Source organism: Carassius gibelio, chromosome A20, assembly GCF_023724105.1.
Source record: "Carassius gibelio isolate Cgi1373 ecotype wild population from Czech Republic chromosome A20, carGib1.2-hapl.c, whole genome shotgun sequence".
Taxonomy (NCBI): Eukaryota; Metazoa; Chordata; class Actinopteri; order Cypriniformes; family Cyprinidae; genus Carassius; species Carassius gibelio.
In genome coordinates this window covers 26,870,481-26,891,016 of record NC_068390.1, presented here as the reverse complement: position 1 = coordinate 26,891,016, position 20,536 = coordinate 26,870,481, and the positions used below count along the sequence as shown (strand labels likewise).

The following is a 20,536-nucleotide window of genomic DNA, read 5'->3' as shown; positions in this document are numbered from 1 at the left end:
AGATTTGGAGAAATTTAGTATTGCATCACTTGCTCACCAATGGATCCTCTGCAGTGAATGAGAGCCATCAGAATGCATAGAAATTAAAAATGATCAACAAAAAAAAACAATCACGTTGGAAAAGAATTATCTGCTAGAAGTCGATCACAAAGCACTGGTCGGAGGGGTTCATGTCATGCAGGTGCATTAAACCTGAACTTTGATGAAAGGAAACATTGATCAGCGCAGTGTAAAAGCCTGCAGACCCAACCATCTGAAGGTGGTTGCTATTGCTGGGTGGTTAATATACTCCAGCAGCTCAGAAAGGCAGCAGCTAGTGTTATTACTAGAGCATAGTCCTTCTTACTTAGTATAGTCCTTCACTTTCGCTGCGATCTCAAAAATATGACTATTTGATAAGACCTAGAATATCAAAATCAAATGTGGGTGGCAGATCATTTTGCTATTTAGCTCCCAAACTCTGGAACAGTTTAAATCTAGATTTAAGAACCATCCCTTTAACCTGGCTCACACATTACACACTAACATATTTCTATAATTCAAATCCATTAAAGGATTGTTAGGATGCATTAATTAGGAAAACCGGAACTGGGAACACTTCCCATAACACCCGATGTACTCATAACATCGTAAGAAGAATGGCATCTACGCTAATATTAGTCTGTTTCTCTCTTATTCCGAGGTCAGCGTAGCCACCAGATCCAGTCTGTGTCCAGATCAGACGGTGGATCAGCACCTAGAGATGACATCTACAGCCCTGAATGTCAGCGGAGACCATGTCAACCAGGTGAGCTCCAGAGACAGATACCTTATGAAGACCTCATCACTTCAATTCGGGAGTTCGGAGCGGCTTCGCGGATCATTTGAATCAATTTGAGAGTTCGTATAGGGTTCGCGAATCATTTGAATCAGTTCGGGAGTTCGTAGCGGGTTTGCGAATCATTAGAGTCAGTTCGGGAGTTCAAAGCCGATTCGCGAATCAGTTGAGTCAGTTTGGGGAACGCAAATCATTTGAATCAGTTCGGGAGCTCGTAGCGGGTTCGCGAATCATTTGAGTCAGTATGGGGATCGAATTATTTGAATCAGTTCGGGAGTTCGGAGCGTGATTTATTTGAGTCAGTTCAGGAGTTCGGAGCTGGTTCGCGAATCATTTGAGTCAGTTTGGAAGTTTGAATGCAGTAATGCAGTTACTCTTTCTAAGGGTATTTTTATCTAATATTAGTCTGTTTCTCTCTTATTCCGAGGTCACCGTAGCCACCAGATCCAGTCTGTGTCCAGATCAGACGGTGGATCAGAACCTAGAGATGACATCTACGGCCCTGAATGTCAGCGGAGACCATGTCAACCAGATGAGCTCCAGAGACAGATACCTTATGAAGACCTTATCACAAGAACACGGGAACCAGATGAGTGCAATCTGACCGGTGTTGAAACCTGGAATTAAACCACACCGTTACTGGTTTCTCCAAAGTTTTTATTTTTCTCCATTTCTGTCACCGATTGAGTTTTGGTTCCTTGCTGTTGTCGCCTTTGGCTTTCTAAGTTGGGGACTCGTGACTGATTGCACTGTTAGAAGAGAACTGAACTGGGTGATGACATCACTGAATCATCAATGAACTTACTTTAGCTGAAAAATTTGTTATTGTCCTTTTGCATTATCAACCAACTATTTTCCTGTTTTAACACTGTAAAGCTGCTTTGACACAATCTGTAATGTATAAAGCGTATAGCGCTATATAAATAAAGGTGACTTGACCTCAGCACTGCTGCACAGTTAAAGTGCATTAAGCACAAAATTAGTTCCAATTTAGCAGACTGTAAGTACACCAGTTTAGTATACTAAAAGTACAATTGCGGGGTATTTTTATCAAGCACATAAATATGTAATGTATTTGTAGTATACTAAGCAAGAAATACATTTCAAATACATTTTAGTTTATTTATTTTTCAGTAGGGCAGTTTGTAATCGCAGCAACATTACCATTAACGTTTCTAGCACAACAACAAACGCCTTGAACTTACAATGATATCACATCCATTTCTCCATATGATTCAAAAACACAATTCATTCCTTGGGTTTATAGTCTCATTATCAAAGAAAAGATGCTTAATGAACATTAAACCAAAAATTATTAAATTAATCCCACTTTGTAACCTTTGTAAAGTACAGTGGCAACTTTCACCTTTGATCTAAAATTATATTTTTATGCATTTTTATCCAAAGCAACTTGCATTGCATTCAGTGTGCACATTAAATCAGTTCATGCATGAAAACATTAACATGTATTGTCGTAATGTATTTATTTGTGTAACTGTAAGAGTTGTACCACAGTTACTTATTTATGAATCTCCAATGAGATCATGTTCATAAATCATAAAATTTAATATTTGACTATAAATCTTATGCTTAATTTTTTTTTTTACTTCGTAAAATGTCCCAATATTTCAGGTTTACTAACAATGAGTAATTTGATATTGATGGTAAACTGTGAAGTTTCACCTATTTAATAAATCCTTTTTGATATATATATTGAAGTTCTGCAATGCTTGTTCCTTTAATTTCAGGCACCACTTTGGATGCACAATAAACAAGAGCACAAACAGTTTGTGTGAACACACACAAACACACACATACTGATTGAAAACTGATACAGAAATAAGAGCACAGCGTGATGAGTGAAGTCTGACAGGTACGAATCAGATTTCAGCACTGAATCAAAAGAAATAAATAAGAAATTACATTTTGCATGAAGAGCATGAGGCCTGTTTTAGGAGTATTATTTTTTATTTTAATTTGTATTTTGAATATTATTTTTATATAATTAAGCACATTTTCTATGCTACTGCTATGTGCATGAACATTTTTTTTTATTTAAATCAGCAAAAATAAAAAAGCAGCACATGAAATACTACCGTAATGTAAAAATATTATATTATACATTATATAATGTAGAGAAAATTCTAAATAAATAAATACTAAAACAATAAATACATACATTTCCATTAACCTCTCACAATGTTTTAAAACATTTTCTTAATATAATCATATATAAACCTAACATAAATGTTAACAATAAATTAAATAAGTTATAAATATATTAATAATGAATAAAATACAGAATAAAAAATAATTTTTAATTTATATGAAAAAAAGATGAAAATAAGACATTTTATTTTATGAAAATAAGTGGAAACGTTTGTATGAGATTTTATCTCCCGCTTTAAATTTTTAAAACATTTTGAGTGCAATGCAAAATATTCAAATAGGCTTCATTTTCTTAATGCAAAATGTAATTGTTTACTTTCTCTGCTGATTTTGTGGGTGAAATGTGTGCTTGACAGCCTCCGTGAGATTCACTCCAGTTTGAGGATAGAGAAAGTGACAAAAAAAGGCAAGAGAATATTTAAAAAAACATCAAAACAATTAAAAAAAAGTTTTTTTATCATTTGCTTCTGTTGATCTGAGTGCCGTTTGAAAGGCTTCTGCAGTCCATGAGATCCTTATGCAATTTATTACAAACCTACAAGTTGTGTCCGTCCTATAAATACACAGATGCACACATGTGTCTTTGAATATCTGTTATCCAGAGATCCCCTGCCATCTGTGCGTTAATTATTAATGTGTATTGTTCTATAAGCTCAGCAGCTTGTCTGCTTCGGGGTAAGTGGGATACTTCACCGTCTCGATCTTCTCCTTGACTTTATAGGACGGATAGAGGCCAGTGCGTCCCAGTTTGCGGTTGACCCCTTTAGAGTAGCCATCCCAGTGGTTTCCGGCCACTCCGATGACGTCTCCAGGCTCCAGTGGGATTTCCTCCGTCGTGCGCGCCTGGTGCGGGTAGATGGCGATTTGGTTGTGTGCATTCTGTCCACCGAAGTAGTAGATGTCGTCCAAAGAGCGGAAAAAAGCCGAGGCGTCTGGATGAAGAGTCTGCATGATCTCATACGCCACACGACACACCTGATAAAACCAGAAGAACAAAGTCAGAAATCTGCCGGGCTTGAAAAACAAGAAGTGACCAAGGAAAAATTGCAACTCTTTCCAATAAGTTTAACATTAGTTAATGCATTAGCTGATATATGTACGGAGCCCTACACATGACATGCGGACAAATAAATAAATACATTTAAGAATATTTTCTCTCATTTTAGTTAATCATGGACATTTTGAACTATATTGGTCCCTTGTTTTAATTAGATTAGTTTTTAATTAAATTTGTTCAACATGGCCAGGATTTTCTAAAACGAGGGAACAAGTCATTCATTTATAATCACAATAAATATATTTTTGCATGCATGTCATGCGCAGGTCTCCATAAAGATGAAGGATCTATTAATTATGTGGTTGTGTTGGTACCATTACTGGTCCACCATTGATGCAACTACAAACTGATGATTTTAAAATGACAAAAATTTCTTTATAAATGAACACGAGGTCTGTTTTAAGACCATTAATTCTATTTGAATTTTTAAATTAATTTAATAATAATTAATAATATTTTCTCTTCAAATTGCATCACTATAATATGCCTAAGCACAGTGCTTATGGTAATTAAAAGCTAAAACTGTAGTTAAAACCATAAAATATTTTTAATTACCTGAACTTAAATGAATGTTAAATGAAATAAAAGGCAACATTTAAAGTTTAACTTGAAGTATTGAAATAACAAACTAAAACTGAATTGAAAATGTATATGTATACAGTATGTATACACACACAAACACACACACACAAAAATTTCTAAAAATGAAAAGAAAACAACTAAATATTTTTTTGTTTATAAAAGCTCTAATAGTATCTCAGTGATACTGAAATATCATTGCATCAATGTTTAATTGCTTATTTAATTAATTACTTAACCTGTTAACTGTCACTCACATTTTTGAAGATAGACTTGAATGTGCATGATACAAACCTAAATTTTTATATTTCATGTCTGAAAACATTTTGTAACATGATTTTGATGTACCATTTACATGGTAATACGATGTCTGATTTTAAAATGGGTTTTGAAGGATGAATTTTGAGATTTTATGTTTTCAAGTGATATATAACTTCTGATGATTTCTAAAATGTGATAGAGAAAAAGGCAACGAGGAAGTCTTTTTTTTAAACAAAGGTCAAAGCTCCTTTTGTAATGTAGATTTCTGAGGGTGCACTCTTGTCATAAATTTATCTATTACATTTCCTACATAATTTTTAACAAAAAATATTGGTAAAATATATATTTGGGAGTCTTAGACCTTTCCAACGATATATAGTTTGTCAAGATTAGATTAAAAATTTTTTAAGTCATACATTTGAATTGTTTTTTTAGTTAATACAAATACAATTCTTTGTTTGTTCATGTTAGCTTAGCTAATGTTATCAGATACAACTTTTGATTAAAAAAATCTATAAGTTAATGTTGAAAGTAACATTTAGATAAAAAAAAAAAATACTGTAGAAATATTGTTTATTGTTCGTTCATGTCTTCTAGTGTACAGTAATGTTATCAAACGACACTTTATTGTATAAAATGTTACTTATAAAATTAGCAATTATCAATGTACCTGTGAGGAGAAGGTGCAAACCAGGAAGTCAGTCTGGGACAGGAAGTGGATGTCCAGGATGACGCCTCTGAGTGAATTCTCTGTGTATCGGTTATGTAAACTCGCTGACCAAGAGATGGAGTTATCACTGATGAACTCATAGTCTGTGTACCTGGAAAACACACACAAAATATTATTTATTTATTTATTTTTTATCTTATATTAAATTTTAAATATCAGAAGAGACCAATTTAAGATGTGACTTAAATAAGCTTTTCCCTCCACTTTTTTTTTTTGGCTTCCAGGTTTAAAATCTTCATTGAGTCTTTGACATTTACAATATGGCTTTTTAACTTAGAAAATGAAAACAGTGCAAAAACCATTTGGTATCAATGCCTCATCAGCTACATGTTTTATTATCATTATATAATTATATATAAAATGTAACATAATTTTACATATAATAATAAAAAAAAATAATTCCAAACAAACACATAATAAATAAGTAAGAATAACATTTAAACGTTTTAATTTTCATGAAAATCTTAAATGAAATTTAAACTATAAATGCATTTTGATGATGACTGTGCATTAAATTCTGGCTATCACTGAGTAAATGTTTATGTGTGTAATGCAGCATGAGTGTATAAAATCATGGATAATACATTTGTTAATTTTGCTGAAAGCAATGGTTAATTGCAGAAGACATTTGAGGAAACCTCTGATGCTCTCATGCACTGTGAGAGAAACAAAACCCACTGCAGCAGTAGCCATTTGTGCTGTTTGTCTCCCGTCTTTCCCTGAACATTTTGTAAAACTGTCATTTCACGATGCATTAAGGTCTCATAGCTCACTTAGTTTTTGCCTCCTGCAACAGTGAGGGGTCGTCAGTGGCCAAATACACTCGTTTTTTATCCACGTGGCCACGTTGAGCCATGTACTGGAACTGTTCCTCCACATGGACCATGTACTCCTCTATGGGGTGAAACGCAGCCTCCGTCCCGACTTTATCTGTCCGTCTGACATGGACACTGTAAGACAGACACACAAACAGGATTTCTTTGTTTCTGTCTATAGAAACAATTAGGATCATCCTTTAATTTGTTATCTGGTTTTCTATAATGCAGTTTGTATTAGCCATGTTGATTTGCTCAGTTGAGATTTAGTAAAGTGTGAAGAACAACGTGTATAGTTTAACCTGCTTTGCATGCTCTATTTAGTGCCTCAGTGGAAATGTGGTATAGACCTTTAACACAAACAGTAGAGCACAATGCCAAGGTCATGGGTCCATGAGTGCATAAACTGATGAAATGTGATGCAAGTTGCTTTGGATAAAAGCATCTGCCATATGCATTGATTTATACATTTATCCACTTAAATAAAGTGCTAAAATTGATTTATGAATATTTATGTTTTTTTTTTTTGCTAAATGCTTTATGCATTTAGCATTTACGCATTTGTCCAACCCAAAAATAAGCTGGGAATCTGATCAGTCCATGCATTTCCTAGGAAACAATCCCATCACCTTGGCGTTGCTAGCGACATACAGTACAGTATTCTCCTGTTTGAGCTACTTATGAAGTCTTAACCATGCAAATTAAAGTAATTTTTAATTATCTATATCACACATCATGTAATGCAACCAAAACAACAAATGGTCAAAATAAACACTTGTCTTTTGCATCATGCATTTTCCAAGCTTAGCATATTAACCTTTTTTTTAAAATGCATCATAACATAACATGGCATGACTTATTCGGTGATGAATTTTACACAGGTAATGCTGCCCTTTGCCATAAAATAAAAGTGAATAGCTCCAAGCTAAAGAAACATTATACAAATATTTTAATTTAAGTTTTATTTTATTTTATTTTTACTTCTGGCAATTGCATTTAAGCTTCAAAGTCCATACAAATTGTGTCTGCGAAGATTGTCATGATAAACAAAACATAACAAGAACCATAAACTTTTGTTGGTCTCAAGAGTTTTTTTTTTTTTGCACCAAAATCCAATGTTTCAGAAACACCTGAAATCAAGTACTGATGCACCAAACATATTAGGACTTGTCTATCTCTTTCTCTCTCTTTTCAGCTGATCTCTATGCTTCACTACTCTATTATATTATTTGGGTTATTACATTTCACAGTGCTGTCAAGAGACAATGGTGCTTCCTATGGGACCGCAATAATTTCATTCTCATTTATTCTCATTAATTTCATTGTGATCGTGAGTCATGTTCATTCTCGTTATCTTGTGTCATCTTTATCTCGCAGTGTTTTTTCAGCATAACACCCACCCAGACGCATCTGCCATGGGCGCAGAATACACACACACACACACACACACACACACACACACACACACACACACACACACACACACACACACAGAGACACACACACACACACACACAGAGACAGATGGAAAGAAATGTGAGAAGACAAATAAGAGATATACAGACCCAATGATGGGGTGTTTAAAGCCCAGTTTGGCACACGTCTCCTGGATCTCCTTCTCCAGCCAGGCCTGAGGACGGACCAAGTATTTGACGAACTGAGACACCCACCAGACGGACGGATCGCCGTGAAGACGCTGCAGTCGGGGCGCAAGGTCTTCTGGGATAGCGAGTGGAAGGTACGGAGGTCTGGGGTGAAGACTGTCTACGATGGGCAACTCCACCACCTGAACGTCTTGGTCGTGAGCCTCACCTGTAGAGAAACATATTACAGCAACATTTTAACATTTAATTCAATTACAGATTTTTTTGCATCCTAACCAACACACAGATACATAAAAAAATGGTCAGAATAAAGAATAATCATCTGGCATAATTAAGATTATTTATGCATATTTGCAGCTTTTTCCCGCCCTTTTCCTTATTTGCCCTAAATGTTTGAATTGTGGTTGATCACAGTTTACACAAAATATTAAGCAGTAAAAAATCAACAACAAAAAAAAATCAATATTGAGAATTGTTTTCAGAAAATCTGCATATTTGAATGATTAAAAAAAAAACTTAAACTTAAAAAAGTAAAAGTTATGGTAATTTCCACAAACAAGATTATATGACCTGAAAACGTAAAAATTTCACATAAATCATATAGACCATTTTTATATAACTTGTATGTTTTTGTAATTTTCAAAACTTTCGAGTCTTATTTACTTTCATTTGACCAGAAATAACTGAAATAAAAGAGTTTGAAATGTCTTGTCTGTGCTGTCATTTTCCATACAATTTAAATAAATAGGAATGGATGTAGACAAGCTCCAAAAGTGCATTAAAAATTATAAAAATATATACATTTTAATTTTAGTTTTATGTGACAAAAAGACCCAAAATTAATTCTTCTCAGATCCCAAATCTTATTTACGTTTGTGCACGACTTAAAAAATGATGGCATGTTTCTCAAATAAATTCAAAACTCAGAATTGCAAGAAACAAAAATTCGGTTACAATTTACTTTTCATCCAATATTTGATACAGGCTTTCATATGAGGGTGAGTAAAAGATGACATCATGTTCATTTTGCTAACAGGCTGAGATGATAAATACTGGGTGAAACGGTTCATTTTTAATTGGATGAAACATTTGTGTATTAAAACCTTTGTTGAATAATACTGAGCTGATCACAGTGCATTCCGGGATTATGCAACGCTTTCAAAATGTCCAAAACAAAGCATTTAGCTGCCCACTATGTGGAATGCTGCATTGCCAACAATGCTTTCAAGGTAGGAAGCTCAACAGAATTTGGACGAGAGCCGCAGCATTAGCATCAAGCAGCTCGACCTGGCACTGCTCACTCAACCCATTTATCATCATCTCAAGATGCATGCAAATGCTGAACAACAGACCATCTTTTAAAGCACAACCAATTTGCACTGCATCTAGCCGAGGTAAAAACAAAGAAAATGTCCAATTTGCATGAGAAAACTCATGTTTTTTAACAAGGCAGCGGCTGCACCTGAAGACAATCGCTCACTTTTATCAGCATCTGTCTGCATGCACCTGTGCTCAAAACAACACCAGCACTGCTGCTAAATAATGAACAACAGGGTCACAAACATGCTTTTGTGATGAATCCTTCTGTCATGTGATACAGTATTCACTGTAAGCTGTTTATGGCAGACAAATGTAGTAACTTGGAGCATTTTCACACAATCATCTCTAGGGTTTTTTTTAGAGGATGGTCCGAAAAAGATCAAATATCCAGTGAGCGGCAGTGGACGAAAATGTCTTGTTGATGTCAGAGGTCAGAGGAGAATGGGCAGACTGGTTAGAGATGATAGAAAGACAACAGTAACTCAAATAACCTCTCGTTACAACCAAGTTATGCAGAATACCATCTCTGAACACACAATACGTCGAACACTGAAGCAGATGAGATACAGCAGCAGAAGACACACATATATCTCAGAACACACACAAATATATATATTTTGGGCCAAAGGGGTCAGAAAAATAATCTTGTTTTCCCTTTTAACTAAGTTTATTTTACTGACCCCCACTTGCAGCTTTTTTATTCTTGTTTTAATTATAAACTCACTTAATTTTTATACATTTTTCATAAACCAGACTTTCATTTTGCTTCTCAAGTAAGAATGTACTGGAAAACAATTAGTTTTTAGCTTGAGTTTCCTTCATTTCAGTGGAATTTCCTTCATTTTCATGCACTAAATGCTCGACCTGTGGCAAGTTTCTGATAAAAGTTTGATGCAGATGTCTCGTGTAGCGTTTAACTGCATTAAAGCATTGCACGCTTTACATGTGACGATACAAAGTCACCCCTGAGAAATAAAGACTGATTAGATTTAATGGTGCCGCTTGTGTTCTGCGGGGCAGAAGAAGGACAAGCGTGCGAGAGGAAGCCAGAGAGACTTTGATCTGCAGAAATATTCCCAAAGCATTCCACAGACGAGTTTCTTCAAAAGTCGCCGGGCTTCTCCTGCCAAGGTGACCTGCTTCAGTTCTCGCACACAAACAAACCGGCTCTCCCTGGTGCTGGAAGGACTGGGACTGGTCTCGGGGCAGAAGTCTGGACACGTCAGATTAAACCGGTCACTTACCCACAATCCTTTCACAAACACCCTCCAGAGGAACACAGAGAGACAAGACACAGGCCAAGAGAGCTGTGGATGTTTCTTCAACAGATAAACCGTTTTTAAAGGGAGAGCTCACAGAAATACAACTCAGGCTGCAGTGTTATTTTAGCATCAGTTAGATACTTCTATAGTTTTTATTAATATTTTGAATCAGTTTTTATATGTGGGTCAAAGACGAAAAAGTGTTTAAGCAAAAAAAAGTGTAATACTGCTTTAAACTGTTGTAGCCCCCCCCCCCCCCCAAAAAAAAATGCAAAAAGTTTTCTGTTTTATTTAATTGCAATTTTGTTTTTGTTTTCCTGAGCAAAAAATAAATATCATACATTTTCCCCTGATTTACAGAAGACACACAGTAAAATGTCATTCAGTGTAACAATCTTGTCAGGCATATTTACAACAAAAATCAATTTATGACATATTAAAAGACTAATTACTTTCACCCCAAATACTAATGAGTTGTAATTTTACATTTTTAATGGTTGCCACTATCCTAGGTTTTGCCCATTTGTCAGTAAGAATTTTGTACTAATTTAAAACACAATAAAATTTAGTATGCTCCATTATTCATTTAGATATTTTAATATGTACACGTCAGAATAAGCATGTTGTTTGAATTTTTGCATAAATATTGTGTTACATTGAATGACAATGTAACATTATTTCAACCAAATTTTGACATTTTATTCTCCAAAAACTTACTTGAAACCTTAAAAGTTTAAGACATTTTACTTACATTTAACGTGCTTTCTATGGACACCAAATGTTTCTATGTTAAAAAAATAATATATATATATTTTTTTACATTTTTCTTGATGCGGAAATTGTAACGTCTTTGACCAATGTATATTATTTTCCATTTTAATTAAAGTTTTAGAATTTTTTTTGTAGATTTTATTAATATTTTAAATCACTTTTATTTTATATTTCTGTTTTTATATTCATTTTAAAGTTTTAGTAATTTTGTTTTGTTTCTGTCATTTTAATAGTATTTTTTTTATTAATGTCTATATAGTTTTAATTTTAGTCATTTTAGTAGATCAAATAAATTCAAATGATAAATTTTGCCTTTGCAACTAGTTTAATTGTATTCCAGTTTTTTTTATTTTATAAATTTAATAATTGCACACATCCACCTTCATAAAAAAATAGCAATGTGAACATTCTTAAACATCTCTTTTTCTGCAGAAAAATTAAGTTAGAACTAAAAAGTTTGAGTAAATAATGACACCATCTTCATTTTTGGCTGAAATTTCTCACATGTTTTTCTTCTCACACCATTGTTAGAGGAATGAAATGGTTCTGATTAACCTACGAGAACTTGAACTTGAGTTTAGAAACACACAAACCACAAATTAACCGAGGCAAATCATGTTGCTAGAAACAGCGGCCTTGTTTTAATAGTTTGTTAAAAAACAAGTTACAGCGGGTCTGCTAATTATTACCGTTTACAAGGCTTTGACGTTACCAACCGCAAACCATCTGACAAGAAACTCATTAAATCTCTTCCTAACAATTACCACAGAACAACAGCAGCCCGCCGGAGGCTGCTTTACAGCCTTACACACATGTGATCGTGGTATGTTTGAAATTTTAATTAGCTAAGGCATGAAATATTTAAGAAAAAACTCCCGAGCTGTTCCCAGTCTTATGTAATAGCACTCGCAGCTCTCCATGATTTTTTTTCTTCTGGCTTTGGAATGGGTTTCGACAAGAACCCTCAGATAATCTATTCCCTCAACAGATTCTTGGCTGTAATAATTAGGACACAAAGAAGAGAGGAAATTTTCACATGCCCTCATTATACTTAAATATCCGTCTTGTACTCGAGCTTCACACTTTGTCTTTTTAGCATTAACAGCATTAGAGAAGTGGACTCTAGTTCAGCAGAAAATTAAAAATACAGGCCTGGATTAACTGATACTGTATATAGCACATTTCATATAAAGTGGTGCTTAATTGGCATAAAAAGAACAAAATTACAATCAGATCACAAGTTAATTTAAAAAATGCATGGAAATGAATTAGAAGGAAAGCAGAAAGCAATTAAATCAGTGCAATCAGAGAATGCTGATAAACGTAGTTAGGGAGACCTGCATACATGAATGCATTTAGAGACGAGAATGATGCTACTGCAAAAACTAAACTAGCAAGATCTAATGTCACATTGGTTTTGCTGGAAATTCATGAAAAATGGTTTCTGTTTTCAACCGTCATTTTGTAGAAAATTAAGAAAATGAATAATTAAACACCTCACCATTCAAAGGATTAAATAATTTATTCAACCAAGATGCATTCAATTAACCAAAAGGGACATTAAATAAATGTATGATGTTTTATAAAAAAAAATCTATTTTAAATGAATGCTGTTCTTTTTAACTTTCCACTCAAAGAATCCTGAAAAAAAAAAAAAGTTTCCATAAAAATATAAAGCAGCTAATCTATTTTCAATATTGATAATAATCAGAAATGTTTCTTGAGCAGCACATCATCATATTAAAATGATTTCTGAAGATCATGTGACACTGAAGTATGGAGTAATGATGCTGAAAATTCAGCTGCGCATCACAGCAATAATTATATTTTTATAAATTTTTAACTATAAAAAAATTACTTCATTGGTAATAATATTTCACAATATTACTCTCTTTACTGCATTTTTGAAATAAATGAATGCAGTTTTGGAGAGCAAAAGACAGCACTGAATAGTCTATATTTTATGAATATTATATTATTCGATTTTTTTTACTTTTGGATTCAAAACAGCAGAACTAATATTAAAAACACTATTTGAACAAGCCAAAATTTTGTTATTATAGTTAACTAAAAGTAAACTAAACATAAAAAAGAAATATATATATATATATATATATATATATATATATATATATATATATATATTTAATTTACATTATCACTGTTATTTGAAATAATAAATAAATATTAAAAAGAAAAACTACATTTATTTATATATATATATATATATATATATATATATATATATATATATATATATATATATATTTAGCCTAATTTCCATGCATTTTAACTTGAAGTTCGAACTTAAAATAAATAAATAAATAAATAAAAACTACATTGACATACAGTATTAACAAAAATAAATAAATAAAATAAAATGTAAATTTAAATTTATGCATTTAGCAGACGCTTTTATCCAAAGCGTGGAAAGTTACTAAAACTTAAGCTAAAATTAAAGTGATATAGATTATACATATTTTTTATGGTTTTCTTTAGAATAACCAACCCGATCTCATGGCAATTCGTACATTTTTCACAAGGTGGCTTATTCGTACTAATTCGTACGACCACACTCGTACAAATTCATACGCTTGTTGCCAAATCGTACATATTTTATGATTTGCACAATTTTTCTTTTTTGTACAAATGACCTACACCTAACCCCGCCCCTAAACCAAACCGTCACTGGTGTCGTATTAAATCGTACAAATAAGCCACCTCGTAAAATACGTACGAATTGGCCGTGACATAGCGTTGGAATAACATACACTTATGAGAATATTACTTTAATAAGAAAGTAAACAGAGCAATGTCATATTGACTTCATGTTGAGATCCGCTCATTTCCAGCAGGATCCGCACTCACCTGACCAGTGTCCGGTCGTGGCTCCGGATCGATCCGTGCAGGTGTCACTAACGGCCCGGAAGACCGTCTCCCAGCCTTTGGGAGCGTAACGCCAGTTGTGGGACTCCAGGATCAGGACTCTCTGCGTGCCGTAAGCGATCATGAAGCAGTAAACCACGTGATGGAGCTGACAGCCGTATCCACAGCCCTTATTGATGTTACACACCAGCTTACGAGCTTTACTGCAGTCCTGCGGGTTCTGAGCCACAAATGACATGTGCAATTACAATTAGGAATGCACTTTTAGATTCAATAAAGTTGTACCAATGTAGCATGTGCACAAATAAAATAAAATAATAAACACAGACAAAGAAGGGAAATTAGACATGCAATCAAAATTATGACCACATTTGAGATTAAATGAATTCATACAATATAGCATGTGCATATAAAATAAAATAAAACAGATGAAGAAGAGAAATGACTGTATTTAGCTACAGTTAGGACTGCATTTTAGATTAAATGATGTTTTATCAACTGAAATGAATGCTAAACTTCAGAAGACTATTTCCCCTCAATCCCTTCACCGGGATGCAAGTTTGTTTCCAGCGCAAACTTTCAGGTTTTATGCAACAATGTCTGATGAGTTCATAGTCTCTAGTAAGAGCTGTCTGCCTTCATTATGAAATCAGATTCACTGCATGGAAGCAGGATCTCAAAGAGACGAGAGAGAAACACAGACGGACAGAATGACTGAGAGAGAGTCAGACGGCTCTTATCCCATATCATGGGATTTTAAGACTTTCATGAGATGCTCACTGGATGTATTAGATCATTTAAGTCATTCAGTGTTTGTGCAGGAATAACAGTTAACATGATAGAGATAAAGTGATTCTGTGTCTCCAGCAAGGGAAGATTTTAGACCCATATATTTCCCATCAGAAACACTCTTTTATTTTTATTGTGCCATTAGAGGAAATGAGTTACGATAATCAAATTTTTATAGTGGCTCTTTCAAGTTAGTGTATTTTCTTAGGGATTTATTCATTTATTTATTCATTTTTATTGAAGGCTTTCTAGATTTTATTCATAATCCAAATTCAATGGTGTTGGCACAGAGTTTGCTGTAGCAGCAGATAAAGCACTCAGAGCATAAAACAGCATGCACTTACAAAAATACACTGTGATGGTATGGAAATCAGCCAATAGAGAGTATTTGAGATGCTAAATGCTAACTAGACTCATTCAAATAATATTAAATAAGTTCAATTAAATATTCAAAATAAAACTATCAATAATATATCAAATAAAATGTTTTTGATAAATACTATGGTCTTGAATAAAACAATATTCTACTCATTAAAACGATATTCAATAAATTAAATTAAATATTCAATAAAAGTCAGATTTAGTAAATTACATATCAAATAAATTCAGATAAAATAAAATGAAAGTAGGGTCTTTAAAACTGTGTATACACGCACACACGCACACACACACACACACACACACACACACACACACACACACACACACACACAACACACAAATCTGACATTAGATAAATGGGTAACACTTTAGAACAGGTAACACCTATTAGTTGCTTATTAGCATGCATATTACTAGAATATTAGCCATGTATTAGTGCTAATTAAGAACATATTAATGCCTTTTTCTACCTAACCTCATTCTACATCCCTAATTTTACCTAATACCTAAACCTAACAACTTAAACTTACCTTACTAACTACTAATAAGCAGCAAATTAAGAATTTATTGAAAGAAATGTCATAGTTAATAGTTAACAAGTGTTACCTATTCTAAATTTTTACCCTAATTATGTATGACTGAGGCACCAGAGTTGAGACTTAAAAGATCCTACAAGTTTTTGCGACGTTACTTTGAATATATAGATGAACAGACTTCACTTGCTCTTACACTCTGAATTTCATTAGCAGAGGTTTGTAAAGAAATCAAAAATTCCTTTTAGCAGGTTTTTAGTGCGATTAGATTGGTATAAAGTAAGAGATCTCATTTAAAGAGAATGGAGGGAGTAAGAAACAGTCTCAGAAAAGGAAACGGTTCAGGGGGAATCATATCAAAAGCAGATATTTCATTAGTGATGTTCGCTGAGACAAACAGTGATTTCTCAAATCATGTCTTACCTCATGTCATTTTCAGAACATAAAAATATTCATGGAGAATTATTTTAAATACCTATGAAAATGCATCAGAAAATACTTCCCTTTTTTGTTAGCCAAAAAAACTGACTTGTATTACTCCTTGAAAGTTTAAATTAATATTTCAATAATTTAGAAAAAATGTTCATGGTTTTGCATTGTTGGTAAATAGTTTGCATATATATATAAACTAGTAAAATATAATTCATATATATTATTATTAATTATATTAATATATATATAGCTTTAATAAATTGTAACAAATTTAATAAGTGATTTATTTTGATTGTTTTTATTTTTAAAAATTATATTACATTTATTTAAATGTTTAAATAAATAAATAAACAAACAAACAAATAACCACCATCCTTCCATTTTTCTACTAAATCTTTTTTTTTCACTGTATATTCTGTTTGTTTCATGGTTTCCATAAAATTTAAACAACAAAATAATTATCAATATTATTAATAATAAGAACTATTATCAATAACAGAACACCAAATAACTGAGCAGTAAATCATCATCATATTAGAATGATTTCACGTGACACTGAAGACTGGAGTAATGATGCAGAAAATACAGCTTTGATCACAGAAATAAATTACATTTTAGAATATATTGAAACAGAAAACAGTTGTTTTGAATTGTAATATTATTTAAAATTTTACTGTATTTTTACTGTATTTTAGGAGGAGTAACAGCAGGAGGAAGGGTCGTTCTGTACCTGCAGGTAGGAGATCCTGTTGTGCACCAGGTTGGAAAGATCTCTAGCCTCCTTCTCTCTCCAGTCTCCCGCTCCGTCCGCCCGACTGAGATCATGCAGGTCTGTCATGATGGTTCTGCCAGAAACACACAGGAGACGCATCAAACATCCTCCTCTTTCAGCTGACGATGCAATGATCACCAGTGCTGGGTAGTAACTGGTTAGTTTTTAGATCAACATACATAATAATACACAGAACCGAACTTTCCACCTAATATCATTACTTAAGATAAGTGACATATTTGCATGTTCATGCTTCTCTGACGTTGGTTGATGGTCACATGACATGCAGTTTTTTAGCAAGTGTTTTATTTTGATAATATAATCGATTTTAATTTTGCTTGTATGATTTAATTAGATATTAGCTTTTTTATTAAACTCATGAATGCCACCAGGTGTGGAAACCTTGATGTGATGTAATATTTTAAAAGGGATAATTCACCCAAAAATGAACATACCTTTGTTCATCTTTGCAACACAAATTAAGATATTTCTGATGAAATCCGAGAGCTTTCTGACCATGCATAGACAGCAATGCAACTAAAACGTTCAAGGCCCAGAAAGGCAGTAAGGACATAAATAAAATAAAAGGTCTTAGACACTGAAAAAAAATGTTATGTTGAATTTACTTAATTTTATTACGTCAAGGGGTTGCACGAAATAAATTTATCTAAATCCAGATATATTTTTTAAGTTGAGTGAACTTATATTTTATAAGTAGATTTTACTTATATTTTATAAATTGGTTGTACTTATATTTTATACATTGAGTTTATTAATCTCTTTCAGTAGTTTCAGATTAATTATATTCATAATTTTAGCTAAACTATTTTGAGTAGAATTTACTCTAATTAATTGTGCAACCAAATCAATTTACTCATTTAATTTCTACATATTAGAATTAATTTTAATCCAGTATTTTTTTTATCTATTGTATCTTTCAATAATATTCAGACAAATAAAGCAAATCCAATATTTTCAACTCTAACTTTATTTTTCTTATCCAAGAGATTTTTGCTCTCCCAAACAACAGTGTCTGTAATGTAACTCAATTTTCACCATTTCTCAGAGACCTCAATACATGGTACACCACACAAGATGACGGTAACAATCAGTGAATTGTGTTTGAGCATAAATGGGTCATTTTGAGTAGAAAATGAACTTCAGGCGTCACAAAAATGAATGTCACTAAAAGTAACATCCAAAGCAACCATAAGACTGTGTAAATACAACTCGAAAACTGTGAAAAGTTTAACATTTTTAATTATTCATGCTCCAGTGCATGATGGGAAATACACTGAAAAAAATGATTAATTTAATTTACTTAAAAAAATTAATTAAATATAAGTTTTTGTAACGTAATTTGGAATCACTAAAGGACTAGAATTTGTAAGTTATATTTTACCCAACACTGTATAGAGAATGGAACACGTTTTTGTTTTCTTTTTATATCATTTAACCCCTTAACTGTCACTCACATTTTTGACCATAGACTTTATAGTGCACGATTAAACTTACATTTTTATAATTCATGACTGAAAACATTTTGTAACATGATATTGATGTACCATTTTCATGATAATGCAACGTCTGATTTTAAAATGGGTTTTAAAGGATGAATTTAGAGATTTTAAGTTTTCAGTCGATATATAATTTCTGATGATTTCTAAAATGAGATAAAGAAAAAGCAATGAAGAAATATTTTTTTTTGAAGGCGTCCAGAATACAGGACTTAAAAGTAGTCATACTATGTTACTAATTTGTATTATATCACGTCATCTGTATTCAGTAATGGACCATAATTAGTAAATAATCTACCATGCACTGTTGATTACTTGTAGCACAATTCAAGATTTATTTTGACCAAATGTTGTTTCCAAATCTACCTCAACTGTTTGAAAAGAACAAACAATTCAAAACAATCTAGTCAAACCAAACTGAACGAACAATTGTAATAAATCATAATATCATATCAAAGACACTAAGCTTTTCCATTTGATTTGTCTATAGGACAAAATGCTGAATCCGTTTGTTCAGTCTTGTATTTTGCACATGAAAATGAGAAAAAGAGCAGCATGAACATTCAACCCAACGTCTCCTTTTGTGTTCCACAGAATAAAAAATAATGTAAAACAGGTCTGAAACATGCATTATTTTTTTTTTGCATGAACTCTTCCTTAAATCAAATAAAATTTCAAAAAGCATTTGAGTTTTAGACACTAGTAATGAATTCTATTAAACTGTCATTTGCGAACTCAAACAGATGAGCATATGCTGAGTTTATTTATTACTTCATAAATGAGAGACTCCTCAGGGAGCCGTTCGCTGGAAAACAGCACCGTGTTAAATGTGTATCGAACAGTTATCTTTGTCAAAGGGAAAAACAGGAGTGAATGTGCTGATGGAGCGCCAGAGAGACACTGAGATAATGAGATATTAACAGCGTCTCTGACCGTGATTAGTCCACCGGGTGATAACTCAAAATTAAGTGCTGCTATATTTCTATTACGCCACTATTAGTGTCTGGAGCTGTTTCATAATAATTATGATCTTCATCATCCTGCTCACCAAAAACAATCCTGAATGATATAAGCCGCTAAAACATGAACGACTCATATTTCCCCCAAAAACAGAAGAATAAATAAATAAATTAGGTTTTTGCATTTTCACAGTAAATCTCATTTAATTTATACACTGCAAAAAACGCTTTTCTTGTTTCCAGCCAAAATATCAAAATAATTCTTAAATCAAGAAAAAAAAAATATTGTCTTGTTTTCAGAAAATAAATTAAGTGAGTTTTTGTTTGAAATGAACAAAATAATCTTACCTCAAACAAAAATATAGATATTTCGGCTGGAAACAAGACAAAAAAAATCTAAGCTTGGAAAGCATTTTTTTGCAATATATATATATATATATATTCAAAAAGAAAAAAAAGATAAGACGTGTGTTTAATTTTTATTGTACACTGTAAAAAATAAGTGTAATTTTAACTGTAAAATTTTGTAAAAACGCTACGGAAAAAAACTGATAATAGGTTAACAGTAAGTTTCCGTACTATATACAGGGAAAAACTGTAAAAGATCTAACAAAGCATTTAATGTAAGTTTACAGTAAAATTCTGTTAATTATACAGCTTTTAGAAGTAAAAAAAGAACAAATCAATGTATAATTTACAGTCTAAAACTGTAAACTGATATTCCCAGAATTCCCTGCGTGACACTCCACGTTTGAAAGTATTTTGTTTAAATAATCATGTTTTTAAATAGTTCTTGTTATCAGTTATGTACATTTGAGCTTTATGTTACATCTTCTGTTGCTTAATGAAAGTTTTTTGCATTATTTAAGTATCACGTGTGTT

At 32.7% G+C, this 20,536-nt stretch overlaps 1 protein-coding gene across 1 annotated transcript in view; it reads right to left on the bottom strand.

Moving 5' to 3' along the window:
• Positions 1 to 3,424: 3,424 nt before the first annotated feature.
• The window catches only part of LOC127938087 (alpha-(1,6)-fucosyltransferase-like), an 85,731-nt gene continuing 68,619 nt past the window's right edge, over positions 3,425 to 20,536 (bottom strand). The window contains exons 5-10 of the mRNA XM_052534492.1: positions 17,137 to 17,251; positions 14,254 to 14,491; positions 7,994 to 8,240; positions 6,387 to 6,563; positions 5,554 to 5,704; positions 3,425 to 3,961 (exon numbers count right to left, since the gene is read on the bottom strand). Of these exons, the coding sequence (XP_052390452.1) occupies positions 3,632 to 3,961; positions 5,554 to 5,704; positions 6,387 to 6,563; positions 7,994 to 8,240; positions 14,254 to 14,491; positions 17,137 to 17,251 (1,258 nt within the window). The 3' untranslated portion in view covers positions 3,425 to 3,631. The remainder of the gene's footprint in view (positions 3,962 to 5,553; positions 5,705 to 6,386; positions 6,564 to 7,993; positions 8,241 to 14,253; positions 14,492 to 17,136; positions 17,252 to 20,536) is intronic.